General features: G+C 35.6%; 1 protein-coding gene across 1 annotated transcript in view; it reads left to right on the top strand.

Moving 5' to 3' along the window:
• Window positions 1-14,148, top strand: part of SCEL (sciellin) — a 68,863-nt gene that overhangs the window by 39,057 nt on the left and 15,658 nt on the right. Inside the window, exons 9-11 of the mRNA XM_077173582.1 lie at window positions 816-881; window positions 2,923-2,955; window positions 4,247-4,318. Coding sequence (XP_077029697.1) covers window positions 816-881; window positions 2,923-2,955; window positions 4,247-4,318 — 171 coding nt within the window. The remainder of the gene's footprint in view (window positions 1-815; window positions 882-2,922; window positions 2,956-4,246; window positions 4,319-14,148) is intronic.

The following is a 14,148-nucleotide window of genomic DNA, read 5'->3' as shown; positions in this document are numbered from 1 at the left end:
TCACAGTTTTCTTACAGCTACCTTTAAAAATCTGGATTTCAGGTAGCATTATCTAGGCAAGAATAAAAACAGGGTGTGCACCTAAATACATTTTTAATTTAAAATGTACTGCTGGTGATAGCCATAATTTTCTGCATCCTTCCCAGCTGCAAATTCTGTTCATTCATGATTTTCTATTTTATATTTAATGAATAAAAATGTGATCAGTAGGATAATGAATGTAGAAATGAAAATGTCTCTGTATTTATATTAACAGACCTGTTTAGTGGAAGTTTATGCTGTTTTCAGTCCAGTAGTTCTCTTCAGGCTCTTGGAAGATATGGAAGGCCAACAATGAATTGCACTGCTTCTGGTGTAATTGTTTTTACCTCAAAAACAATTGCTGGATTGATAGTTGTGAGGGTAAAAAAAAAAAAAACAAACAAAAAAGGAACTGAAAGTGCTTGTGCTGTTTATGTGACCTCTAATAGCCTGATTGTGTTTCTTGTGTTGATACTTGACACCCTTTGTGCATTTTATCTGGTTGTCCTTTCCATGAATGATCCATTTATTTACACCACTCAGATTGTAGAAAAAAACACCTAGAGTCACAGAACATTTTTCACAATAAATAAAATTACTGTACTATTTCCTATTCCATTCAGTTTTCTGTAAGTATGGTCTAAAAATTATCAACGTGCAGTCTTTAAAAATACTGATAATTTAAGAAAAGTTCCAGGTATTTTTACATCACTTCTATTCTAACATTCACAGTATGCTGTTCAGGTCCAGAACATTAAACTAATACTGAAAAAATTATTTATTAAAATTTACAGGCAATCTTGGATGCCTCCTCCAGTTTCGAGCAGTAAGACTCCAACAGTAAAAGTGGAAAGCAAACGGTGCGTATCAGTGACCGCTGCTTATTTCCTAACTCTTGGCTAGAGCTCATTTTGGGAGCAAGAAAGCAGGGCAGTCTTTTGGTGGACTGAGAGAGATGCAGAAGATGCCATGCAAAGAGAAAGCATCTCAGGCCTAAGTACTTTTTTGGGCTCTTGGCAACCTGATGCCCAGCATTGACTGGGGCCTGGGCATATGAAGTGCCAGCAACCTGAGGTTATGTGAGTGATCCCAAAATTTTTCTATCATGCTTGCAATTCTTTCTTCACGGTTTCACTTTGGACTATTCCAATTAGTTCTCCTCAAGGCAAATGTGTTGTAGAGAGACTGACCATAAGGGCAGGGATCTGTTGGTGCCATTTGGATTCACAGTCAGGGGCTCACCCTTGGCCCTTTTGTGAACAAAACCTCAAAATCTACTAATCTACTGTCATCAAAGTATCCAATACCAATCAGACTAAAGTTACTTGAAGATAAATGTTTGATGTTTATTTCTGAAGTTGTGGTTGTTTTCTGGCAGAATAGAAAGAGAACAGGGAATGTTTCTTGTTTCTTTCTTATCTAAAAGCAGAATTTGTATGGTTTAAAATATTAATAAATAAGCCTTCATGATCTTTTTTTTCTTGTGCCCACTATTTGCTGCAGCAAGGCCTTCTGCTTCTCTAGTTCTAACCTGGGCAATTTCCAACATGAGTCTCATGTACAGCAATGATGAAAATGAAATCAAACAGAAATGAATGGATACACTGTGATGTTAGATATAAGTCTTGGTAGACAATTGCCCTGGGAGCTTATGGAATGTCTGGCACTGGAAGACTTAAAACCAAGTTTAGCAATTATTTTTAATCTTATGCTTTGTTTACTACCCTCTATCTTTTTGGCCAAGATTCAGTCACTCTCCACCCAGAAGAAAGATGGCTCAAAGATGTTAAAGTTTATTTTCTTTGAAGTCAGTCATTACTAGATGTTCTCAATGTGCCAACTGAAAATTTATCTGGCTTCATTTCAATATCTTGCTAAGATCATAGTAATTTTGAAAGCATAGGATAATGCTCTATATGGCATCCACCCAGCTTCCAATAGCAAGCTGGAATTCCTGTGTTCTTCTTAACACTAATTATCCAGTTACTCCTCCAGTCTCACAGCTCAGAGAAGACTGAAAACAGGCATATTCTTTCTGAAGCTTTCACGAGCCTTCCTAGATCCTCTAACAATGCTGCCATCACAAACAGCTGGTAAAAAAAAGTGATGGGCATTTAATGACTGCTTGGTTTAGCTTTTAAAAGTGCTTTGAAGATGTGAAAGCTATTTCAAGTTGTGAATATTATAATAATTAAAAATAGTTATCAAAGAAAAGCCTCTTACTTGCCTGTGAGTTTCAGGAAATAAAGTGCCATGCATAGATGCTAATAAGCAGAGTTTCTAAAGGTCACTATCTGTCTTAAAGACTGAGCAAAGAGATATTTGCTATTTGTGTCTTTTCTTCATATTTGAGAATGGCTGACTGCTCTGCTGTCCTCAGGAAGGAAGTCCAGCAACCATGGATATGTGGGCTTTCTTGGTCACGGTTTATGTACTTTTGTGATTCTGAGATGTTCTAGACTTTTACAGTTAAACATGATATATATAAACTTCCAGAGTTCTTTGCCTCAGTTCCAGCTGATTAAACACACTTTAAAGAACACTTGAAAGAAATTGCAGTTGGAGCTACGACTATAAGCAGCTCACTGTATTTGAGTTTTATGGTTGTGGATTATGTGCTGAAAACAAAACACTATTAATCAAAGTGATTAACTGGAGAATGTTAATTGAAGAATGATTGTCTTAGTGAGATAAAGGATATGGCTTGAATTTAGTATTATGTTTCTTGAGTTAAACGTATATTCTACATTTAAAAAAAAGTATCTTGGAAGGAAGGGAAAGTAAAAGTACTTGCTGTTGCTTGAAATCTTGAATCTTAGAAATATACTAATCTTGCAAAGTGCTTCAATACTAGCATTTGGCTACTTGGTTTCTGAAATGCTTACTCTTTTCTTTCTCTAGAACTACTTCAGAAAATTCAGAGGCTCCAACAACGTATGTCTTACTTTGCTTCTTAGTAGATTTAGAAATTTAACACGCTCCTTTGCATAAACCTCAATTATATTTTACATTTATTTATAATACAAACACTGTGTAATTTACTTGGGAGGGCTCCTCTGTAGCTGACATTGCAGAACTGCATGAAGAAGACTTCCTTTCCTGCAGAAATGCAATTATTTGCATATAGCTTAAAATATTTCACTGGATATTTACTCAAATTGAAAAAAACCCATTAAACTGCATAAAACATTAAAAACTGCTTTGCAGTTTTAGTTCCACAGTCATATATGTTGCTAATGCAAATACTCTTTTATATACAACTGCTGCTTTAAAGTCAGTGAAAGAGTGTGAGCTATGCAAAGAAAAAGAAACTGTTAAAGAGCATGTAAGCAATGTGAATAAACAGAAAGTTAAATCAAGGAGCTCTGCACATGCAAAGGCCTGTAATAGAAGGCATTAAGATTAATCAATGCAAAGTAGTCTAAACTTTAGTGTCTGGAAAGATTGCTCTAATTTTAGAAAATAAATTTATTAAATTAATTCATTAATTAAATGTCCATTTCACATGGTCTAAATTAAGAAAATATTACTTAACCAGCCTCCAGTTTCATTACTTATAATTAAGACCTCTATGCAACTTGTCATGGTTTAGTTGCCATACTAACAGAAAAATACTCTAAAGAAGCAGGTAACCCTCATCAACTCTATCTGCCACCTTCTCCTTTTCTTATAATCACTTATAATTTTACTATCCCTGTAGAGACCAATTTGGTTGGTCACATAAAGAAAAATAAGAAAGTGTAAATGTTTATTTATTTAGCTTTTTAAAAATCAGTACTTTTCTAGTTAAATAAAAGTTTTGTCTTTACTAAATAAGATATATTAGGAAGGAGAAGAGGTTTTTGAGTTTTTTAACTACTAAAATAATTTTTGAACAGTAAAGGAAACTCCACTTTATTACTACATCCATATTAGCCAAATAACTAGTCCAGGGATATTCGTTTTTCAAAAGGCTCAGTGGATGTGGTAATCCAGTGAACTGAAGAAGAAGAAACTGAACATTTCTTTTTTAATAAATGTATAATTCTTTATACACATATTATATACAGATATAAAACATATATTTAAACAAAAAAACAGAAAAAATTTCTCAAAGGCAATGTGAACTCCTTGTAGTTACACCTGAAAGAAGGTGTAGTATCTACAATGATAAACCATTTAAATGATACAATATTTTCAAATGTCTTCTTGTGCCTTAAATATGCTTTCACCATTCCTGTTGCAGGGCTGCCCCTTCATCAGAACAGGTGACTCCTCAGAAATCAGAGACTGATGTGGACAATCAAGCTACAGCAAGGTAACATTAACAGTATAATCAAACCAGTGTTTTCATAAGCATTGGTTATTGGGATGTTAAGTTCTCAGTTTGCTTTACTTCTATATTTGATAGCTTGTTTGGCCATGGTGTGTGATTAATGCAGCATTTAAACAGTCTTAACCATTGACCTAGAAGTCCAAACTCTGAGTTCCCTCTCATTGACTTGCTAGTTTATAGCTTTTTAATTTTTTAATCTTCCAGTCTGTCCAGCCTGCATCCTAAAAAGCAGCATGTTTCTTAAGTTGCTGTAAATGTTTGGAAACAGAAAAATCAGGGTAGTATGGATTATACAGTGTATTTTCTTTACATTTCAGACATTATAAGAGAGGTAGTAACTATACTTTACTATGTATCTAAAAACACCCCAACTTGTGCACTGTGGTGTAAGCATTTCGAATAGTGAAAACCCAACATATACCCTTTAGGGTGACAAAATTAGCATGTCTCAACAGATGGACTTGTTTCTGAGGGATGAGTTAGATGCCATATCAACTAATCTTTGAAAGTCTGCAGAATACCATAAAAATTGTTGGTGGAAAAGACACTGACTTTTGGGTTTTTTTAAAACATTTTTAAACTAAAATTTCAGGAAATTGTAAGGTCCTGTACTGATAGAGATGTTACATTTTTCAAAGCAATCAGCAATAACTGCCCCATCCCTGGAAGTGTTACAGGCCAGGCTGGATGGGGCTCTAAGCAACCTGGTCTAGTGGAAGATGCCCCTGCCCAAGGGAAGGGGATTGGAATGGGATCATTCTTAAGGTTCCTTTCAACTCAAGGACATTCTATGATTCTATGATTATATAAACATGCAAAAAATTTTACTCTGTGACCTTGACCAGAGTAAAATGCCTGAATATGCAATTATAAAATGAATTAAATTAGAAAGAGATTTCTAGATATGCACTGAGAATTACAATAGCTCATTTGCAGTTTTTATGTGGAAATATTAAATGGTGCAAACATTAAAATTAATTTAAATTAGTTAATTTTATTTAATTTGATTCATAAAGCTCAGTTTTATGAGATCTGAAGCTAGTCTTTACTATTTTGAATCCTGTTCCCCTCCCCCAAAGTCCTAAAAATGTAAAACCAGTACAAAATGACTAAGGAAGCATCCCAAAGATGTCTGACAGTGTAATCCCTAGGAAAAGGGAAAAAAAGAAAGGCAATGTTTCTGTGAAACATTTTCCTGTCAACAAACGTGGGAGATCTCAGAGAATTAAATACGCCTAGTATTAAGTAGGGAAGTCACAGCCATTCTTCACTGCTAAGGGCTTGTTAGGGTCTGACTTAATCCTCACCCTCAATCAGTTCACATTAATCATCCCCTGGTTGCTCTCATTACCATACCAAGCTCTGTATTCCTGTCCCTTCATTGGTGAAGAGCTGGAGGAATATTTTACTGGTCTACAAGTTTCTATGGCAACACTGCACTGCTATTTGTGTCAGTATATAAACTGTAAGTAGTCTGTAATCTTAGTGGGCAAAATTCAGCCCTCTCTACTGCTTCTATAATTCCTTTACATTTGGCTAGTGCTTCAGATGTCATCCATCTGCTGCTGATGGGTTAGCTTCACAAAACTACAGATTTTTGTTGCATTTTTGCTAGAAAAAATTGCATTAATCAGCTGCCAGCAAAAGTTACCCTTTTTTAAAGATGTCACATAAATACTATGTTTTTGGCAAAAATGGTTGTGTCACACAGGGCAAGGAACCAGTTACATGAAGAGTATATATAGTAATATAAATGTGTATTAGAACACTGTCTTAATTTACATCCTTTAGGTACCTCTATTGTTATTTGGAATAGAAATATTTTCAGGTCATGCTTTTATTCAGACTTAATTCATTAATTGTCTGTCATTCAGGACTCTGATAGGGATGTTAAAGGAATAAGGAATTAATTTCAATATAAAATAACTGGAAAATGGCAATTGGCTTTCTAACAAACTGTTCAGTGATACAAGGAAAATCTTTCAGAAGGGATTTACCTGAAAAGGATGTCAGATACTCTCTTCTGGCTAAAATTGTAAAAAGAAAAAGCAATTATTGTATTGTTTTTAAGGACAACAGTTAGACCTGGCATCCATCTTAAAACACAGCGTGTATGTGTATAAATATATATATATATGTATATATACATATACACATCTCACATCTGAAAGCATGGATTTATGGACCTTCACCTGTTGGATTTGATTCAGAGAATGGGCATCTCATGACTAGCTAGAGCATCTATAGATACTCTAGGCAGCATAAGTAGGCTAGGACACAGAAGAAGAGAAGATTACTGCCTAAGAATTGTGAACATTTCAGAGCATAACAGGTCAAATCAGGTCTTTTGGTATCTCACAAATGCAGCAGGAGATGAGCACTACACTGGATATGTTCAGAGATATTTTTCTGATTTCCTCAATGGGCCTGTTACTTGTGGCTTATCAAGTCCTTTTTGTGCTTTTTTCCACATCAGTGAAAATGCAAGATTCTCCCTCTGCCTTTTTCCTTTCCATAATTGTAGTAACCATTAAATGCAGGTGTTAAAAACCATTTTTTAAAGAACAGTGTTCTGTAGAAAATCATGTTAAACCACTTCAAACATTCTGAGGGTGTTTAACACAGCTTTAGTCAGTCTTTCAATAATGATTACTACTGGGATACAAAAAAACCTATGTTTCTATAAAAAGGCTTTTATAATGGAGTTCATGTGTATTGAACTACACATAGTCACAGAAAGTAATGGTGGCACAGTGAGCCACATTTACCAGAGCATACAAAATTATTACCAACCAAGAATGCAGAATAATCAAAATGTTGTATTTCCATAAGTTCACTAACTGTCTAACTAATTAATTTATCTTTTATTTTTCATAGATATGTCAGAATTAATTCATGCTGGACATACCTTAGGAAAAGCTTTGAGGTGATAGTAACGGGCTATACAAGAGATTAGAGAGAGATCTCACTCAGCTCTTAAAGCATCTGTAGTGAGATTGTCTGCTAGCAGGGAAAGATTATTAGTCTGTGGGGACAAAGGGCATATTGCAGAAACCCTTACATAAAGATGTCTTTTTGGTATGGCAGCTACAGAAGTTGTCTTGAAGAAAATAGTTCAGCTGTTTATTTGTAAGTATGTGGGTGAGAGAGGCAATTTCTAGGGAAGAGAAACAAGGGACTAGAATAAATTTTTCTGGCATTATTAACAGAATCCTATATTCTTGCTCCTGTACAAGTTTTTCCCCTAGTGTACAGGATAACTCACTATTATTACTCCTCTCAGGTAGCAGAAAATTCAGACAATGCTGTAAATCTGTGTGTACTATGCTCCTTTTTAATGATATTCCTGTTTGACCCAAGATGTGTTCCCAGTTATCATTGCAATAGATTGTGAAAGAAGAACACATTAATTACCTATGCTGAAACTAACTCTTCTGATAAGGACTCACGTTGCTCTGTCTATCAACAACTGGGAACTTTTAAAAGTTGAAAAAAAGCTAACTTACAGGGGTTCTATTAAAAAAAAAAAAATTAGTGACATGCTATTGACGTGGAATTTTCCAAACCAATGGAATTAAAACCATGATGTCAGGTCTCCTAAACAAACATTTATTGACGAAACCTTTCTTGCTCTAGAGCTGTGTAAAGCATAAAATTGAAAGAACGTGTAGGTACATTTTGAGACATTGGCCAATTATGTGTTCTCATTAAATTGCCATCCCTGGGAGTGTTCAAGGCCAGGCTGGATGGAGCTCTGAGCAAGCTGGCCTAGTGAAATGTCTCCCTGCCCATGGCACGGGGGTTGGAGCTGGGTGATCTTTTAGCTCCAACCCAAACCATTCTATGAGTCTGTAAGATATGCAGTTCCAAAGAGCCATGAGAAATATTCAAAGGAATTATCTTAGATTGGACTGAGGTTTAGATGGCCAAAATTTAAAGACATGGCTCCTACATGAGTAATTTCTGTATGAATTTTCCCTTGGGATGTCTTTTATTTGCTTTGACTTTTTAGCTAGACCATCTAGAGACCTCTAAAATGTTCTGGAGGTCACCTGTGTCCCTCAAAAGTTGTTGGAAGAAAGGATACTGAAGCAGAACTCACAGAAGCACACCCATAATTCACTAGCTTGCTTTTGCTACAATGACAATTGTTTCTTTATGGTAAAGTGAAGTCACTTTACACTTTCTAAATTTTTTTGATAATACAAGTCAATGCAGTAGTTTTTTTTTTTTTTTTTTTTTTTGGTATTTCAGCAGCAGGCCCTTCCAAGTGACACACTCTTTCTGCCTCTCAATTCTGATAGATTTGGCATTCACTGTAACACTTGTTTGCAGCTTTTCTGCATGTTGATACAAATGATTCACTGTTGCACAGCTTCTTTAAGAGATCCAAGCCCTTTATTCCAAAATGAAATTTTAATACAGTGTTTACAGGGTGATACATATCTTTCCAGAAAAACTGAATAAGTTGTCTTCTTCCAGTGATCTTTCTCAGTCTATCTCCCATAAAACATTCTGATCAACAGCTTCTTCCTCTGTATATAACTCCAAAATCCTCTGGGCTAAGCATTACACTTGTTTTGGCACATTATAAATTGGTTTTCACAGTTGACTGCAGTCATCTTCTGTGCCCTAACTCTCAGCTGTTATTGATGAAAGGTCTGAGCGAGGGCTCCTGGCACTGATTAGTGAGCATAGCAATGTGGAAGGAAATGCACCCTGCTCCAGGATAAATGCCAATCTTCTCTCAAAAAGTTCTTTTATTCATCCTCAGTTATACTTGACAAAAGCTGATGGACAGGGATTTACAGGGACAGTAAAGCAGCCATAAAAGAGGATCAAAATTCAGCTGGGCCCATGATGCTAAACTTTACCCAGTAAGATGGCTGGCTTGTTTAATATACTCTAGACCAATTCTTTTATTTCAGCATTGGAAGGCCCACTTGGAAATTGGTTGTTTTTTTCTTCTCCTATGCTGATATGACCAAATCAAAAATATCCTTATGGTTTTAGCCAGACTTTCTTATCGTGTTCTTTTCATATTCCATCATGTCAGAAGAAGAAGCTGTTGACCAGAATGCTTTGTAGGTCAACAGGGAGATCACTGAAGAATGGACATCAGATAGACCTTGTTTGGTATCACATTTAAGCATATTACATATATCTTATTATATCATATATTAGAAATAGGGAGTCATCTTGGTAGTTTTTATAATTCTGTTCAGGGCTTTTAATCAGAAAACAGATGCAGATCTATTAAAAATACTGTATATGATTCCTTTAATAAAGCTGCCTCTTGATTGCTCATGATTATGTCGATGATGACAGAGAGACTAAATTCAAAACCTCACTGAGTATCCCTGGATTTCACATCAAGTGCCTCAACTAGGCATGGTCCTTTAGTTTTCTAGTCTATAAAATAACAAAGTATTGGTGCTATTGGTGCTTGGGTATTATGTCAACTGTTGGTGTAGCTGCTAAGATGGATGATAAAATTCTAGGCAATAGGGAAAGAATGCCTTCAAGAATTAGGGAACATTTGGAATTAGATAGAGGCTCAGGACTTCTACAGGTTAGGGAAGTATTCACTAAATAATGAGAGAATTGTGGGCTCATACTCTGCTTCCTGATCCTTGAGGTTCAAGAGTTTAACTGGGGTCTGTTTAAAATTTTGTTTTTCACTCCCACATGTCTAGAATGAACTTCAATTTCACCTCAGCATTAGGGACAGTTTATTTGCATTGATGCTTTCTTCATTGCCTTCAGAATTTTAAATGCAAATATTAAAAATATTTTCATTGCTTTCACTAAAGAATAACATCACTAAATCTTTTTTGTAGGTGTGATTCATGTTTCCTAATTGAAATTTTATCTGTATGTTTTCAATATTAAAAAAAAAACCAAGAAATCAGAAAGAACTAGGAGATGTGCTTGAATGTGTGGATCAGATTAATTTATGTTTTTCTTTTTGATGTAGTCTGACTTCTCACCAGATACACCAGAATTTCAAAACTACTATCTGAAATAAGTGAGATTCACAAGCACAGATCACAGAGCAGAAGACCTGAAAAATATTATATTATTGCTCTATCTCAAGTGAACTGAGTTAGAAATCAAAGGCAGACTGAAAAGCAAAGCAAAATGTAGACAATTGAATTTCTCTAACTTTTTGATACAGAGCATAAAAGGAAAAAGAATCACTCTTTGTGATTACATATTACATTAATTTTTCTACTTTTAAAGATTGCTTACAGAAGATGTCCATAGATCTTTCATACATTTAATCAAGGAAGGCATTAATACAATCAGGTAATGCAAACCACACTTGTTCCATAAAGAAGGAACATTTGCTGATATTGATATAGGATCAGAGATATTAAGCTTTTGGAATTTAGCTGACTTCTGTAGAGTTTGTCACACAAGCCTTATATAATTTCCCTTTCTGATTGTGTCTGAGGGGCATAGGGATCCAAGATATGGCAAAACAGGAGTCCCTGGCTAAACTGAGCAATACATTTTGCATGCAGCCTGCCTTGACAGCTTTTTTTAAACCTACTTATACTCTTTGCTACTCTTTTATTCTGCTGGACTGTCTTCATTAGTTGTCAGATTTCTAATCCTATTTTACACAGGCAGCTAGAGGCAAAACAGCACAGAGCAGCAGCAAATTTCATGGCTAACAAGTCTACAGCATAAGACCCACAGCAGCAAAGCTGCACATGAGCTTTTCTATCATTTAGGGTGGGGCTTTCTTTGGATTCACAGTGCTATTTGGTGCATTTTTTCTGCAAAGATGTTGTTAAAGACAAAGTAAGCTTCTTTTTTTTTTTTTCCATGAGGTGGTCACTTACAAACAGAAAATTAAATGAATCAAGAGAATTGTCTTCCATACTTTAACAATAATGACAAGCATACCTAGGTCTTAATCCAAAACTTAATGTTTCTATTTTATAATAAATTAATTTGTTTTCTTCAGTACTTGGGAGCCTTTTGTACCATATGCAATACAAAATCTTCTGTACTGCCATTCTAAGTATTTTTATGTAGAATGCAAAAATGGATATTAGTTGTCCTGAGTTAGGTGCTCCTAAAAACTTCCAGCCATATCCTGAGTCTTTATTAAAATATTTCATCCTATTAAATTTGTGAGCAAACTATATATTCTCCTCCTGGCAGGCTGTCTGACCTACCTCATTTTCATCCATTTCAAAATACTCACCCTAGGCAGAATGTTCACAGGGATTTAATAGCTGTCTCAGAAAATACTATACTTCAAGGTGGCATCCTTTGGAATGACCTATGAAAAATGTCAACATCTATTCCAAGCCACCTACTGTATTTGAAATATATTACCCCTAGTTTGTCTAAACTGCTTTGTATAGAAGTTTTATGCTGCTGTTTTCCATCATCATCTATGTTTTAAAAAGTTGTTGACAAATGTAAGAAGTATGAATTCAGTTCAGCCAGCCTTGGACACAGCAATAGTTCATTTTTTCAAGTGAAAATTATACTTGCAACTGGAAACTCTTCTCCTGGAGAAGGGTTCACAGGAGCCTTTCACTGTTACTGTGATTCAAGGAGCTTTTTTAATGTATGAATATACTTTAGTTTTTTCCTACTTTAATACTTGTCATCTTTCAGAAGTATTAAAAAAGGTGTAAGTTGTTGCTGATTTTTAACACAGTAACAACTCTCAAATGAAACCTAACCTGAAATTCTGTTTAGGTTCTGTAATGCAAATCTACTTGAACTTTCAATGTGAGGCTGGATTATGTCCTAATATCAACACTGGTTGATAGTACTGAGTGCTACTGCTAAAGCAGACGTAGCTGTGTGAGCAAAGAGAGATGTAAAAAGTCAGCAAAAGTATGCCCTGAGCACAACCAGATAAATTCTGAGTTATGCTCCATGTCCTACAGCTTGTTCTACCTTACATTTTGTCCTTTTTATAAATAACAGCTCTTTAATTTCAGGTGCTAATAACCTGAACTAACCTGAACCAGTACCTTGCAGTTGTGTATCCTGTGACCTCTGCTTTGCACTAAGCCAGCCATCTCAAGGCAAAGAACTTGCAGGACATCAGTCCTGGATACTTGCTGCAGTCATGTCAAGATGTGTCCTGGGGCTGAAAGTTTGAGAAGTGCACAATAAATTACTATCTTCCAAGGCTCTCTTTTACAGAAGTTCTCTTTCATAGGAGCCATAATGTGTAGCTGAACAGGTCAGTCTGCTTGTTTTTTGTGCTGCAATCTGCAGCAGCAACTGTTTCTGTTCTCTTATTAGGACCCTTCAGGGTTGGTGTTCTATGAATCAGGCTGCAGGTAACAAGGAGTGCATGAGTAGTCTCACCTAGATAGCAAGTAAAATCTTCCTTGCAAGCCAGTCAGTGCACTGGGATACCCAAAGCACTGACAAGAGCAGAATAACGTGAGAGGAAATAACAAAATGCTGTCAGCTACAAAGTCAGGATGATTTAAAGATTACAGAAGGGAACTAACTCATCTATCCTTCGAGTTGCACCAAGGATTAATATGGGCTAGTACATGCCTTTCTGAAGGAGTAAGTCTTAAATTATTGGAAATTTCTTTTTCCCCTTATTTCCAAACAGGCAGAAGCCAAGTTTGAACTATTTTAGATAACTGTCATTCTGTTTTTGAAAATTCTGTGCAAAGTGAACAGAGCAATTTAAGGTAAAGAAATGTGAAGTTATGTGGGAAGAGTGTTAAAATACATGTGAAAACTTAAAAAGAACATGTCTTAGAGCCAGAATCTTTCCTGCTCATCTCAAAGGAATTTCCTGCACCCCTTTTGACAGAAAGTTACTACCTAGAAGAACAAATATATAGGTGATACAACTTCCCAGTGCTCTAAAATATATTTCTATAGCATTATTCATGCAATTATGTACTATTTGATACAATAATACTGAGATATTTTAACATTTCTTACAAGGATTAACACAGAAAGTTCTAGTTTTTGGGCCTTGTTATGGGAGCATATTTTATCTGCATTGTATTGGAATATTTTTATAGGAAGGCTGCTTCAATTAAGGTATCTAATTCTGAAAGAGGAGCCCACAGGAATTATTAAGACTATTAAATTGAAAATCATACAAAAGTGAATGTAATATTTTACATCTACACCACGAGTAAAAATTTCAAACATATCTGTATTACTGAGCAAAATCTCATTGGAAGTACATTGGGATTTGGTTCTGCAAATGCTTACATGCCTTTGACAATCAGACATTGGAGGGTGCAGACACAGTGGCCTGCAGGGCACAGCTTTGCTACTGTCACAGCTTTTCCATTGCTCCATGCTGGGAAAGGCAGCAGAAGTCAGCAGAAAGGTTACTGATAACTGTGCTGAGTAAACTGCACATAATCCTGTGATTGCAAGCAGAATGTGAACAGGAGCCTCAAATCTGCTTCCTGTGTTTTGGGTCAATATACAATACTGAGGCTGACTTATATGTGCAGGTTGCACAGAGCATAAAGATCATAATTGAGATTGCTGCAACTTCAAACCTTCAATAGACTTTAGAGAAGACTTGAAGTGAATATTTAAAATACCTCTAAGAACAGAAAGACATGGAGGATGCAAGAGAAGAGAATAATAATACATATTTAATCAAGCCAAACATATGCACAGCTGGGTTTGGCTGTTGTTTTTTTTTAATAAAAGTTGCAAAAATATAAGTTAAGTAACTACCTGAGCTCTCATTTACACTTATTATAATTTTAGTGTTGCTACCTTCACATAGTGAGGAAGCACTTTGCCATCCGGTTCAGCAAGGAAAGGATATTTTTGGA

Source organism: Agelaius phoeniceus, chromosome 2, assembly GCF_051311805.1.
Source record: "Agelaius phoeniceus isolate bAgePho1 chromosome 2, bAgePho1.hap1, whole genome shotgun sequence".
Lineage (NCBI taxonomy): Eukaryota > Metazoa > Chordata > Aves > Passeriformes > Icteridae > Agelaius > Agelaius phoeniceus.
This window is presented reverse-complemented; position numbering and strand designations above follow the sequence as displayed.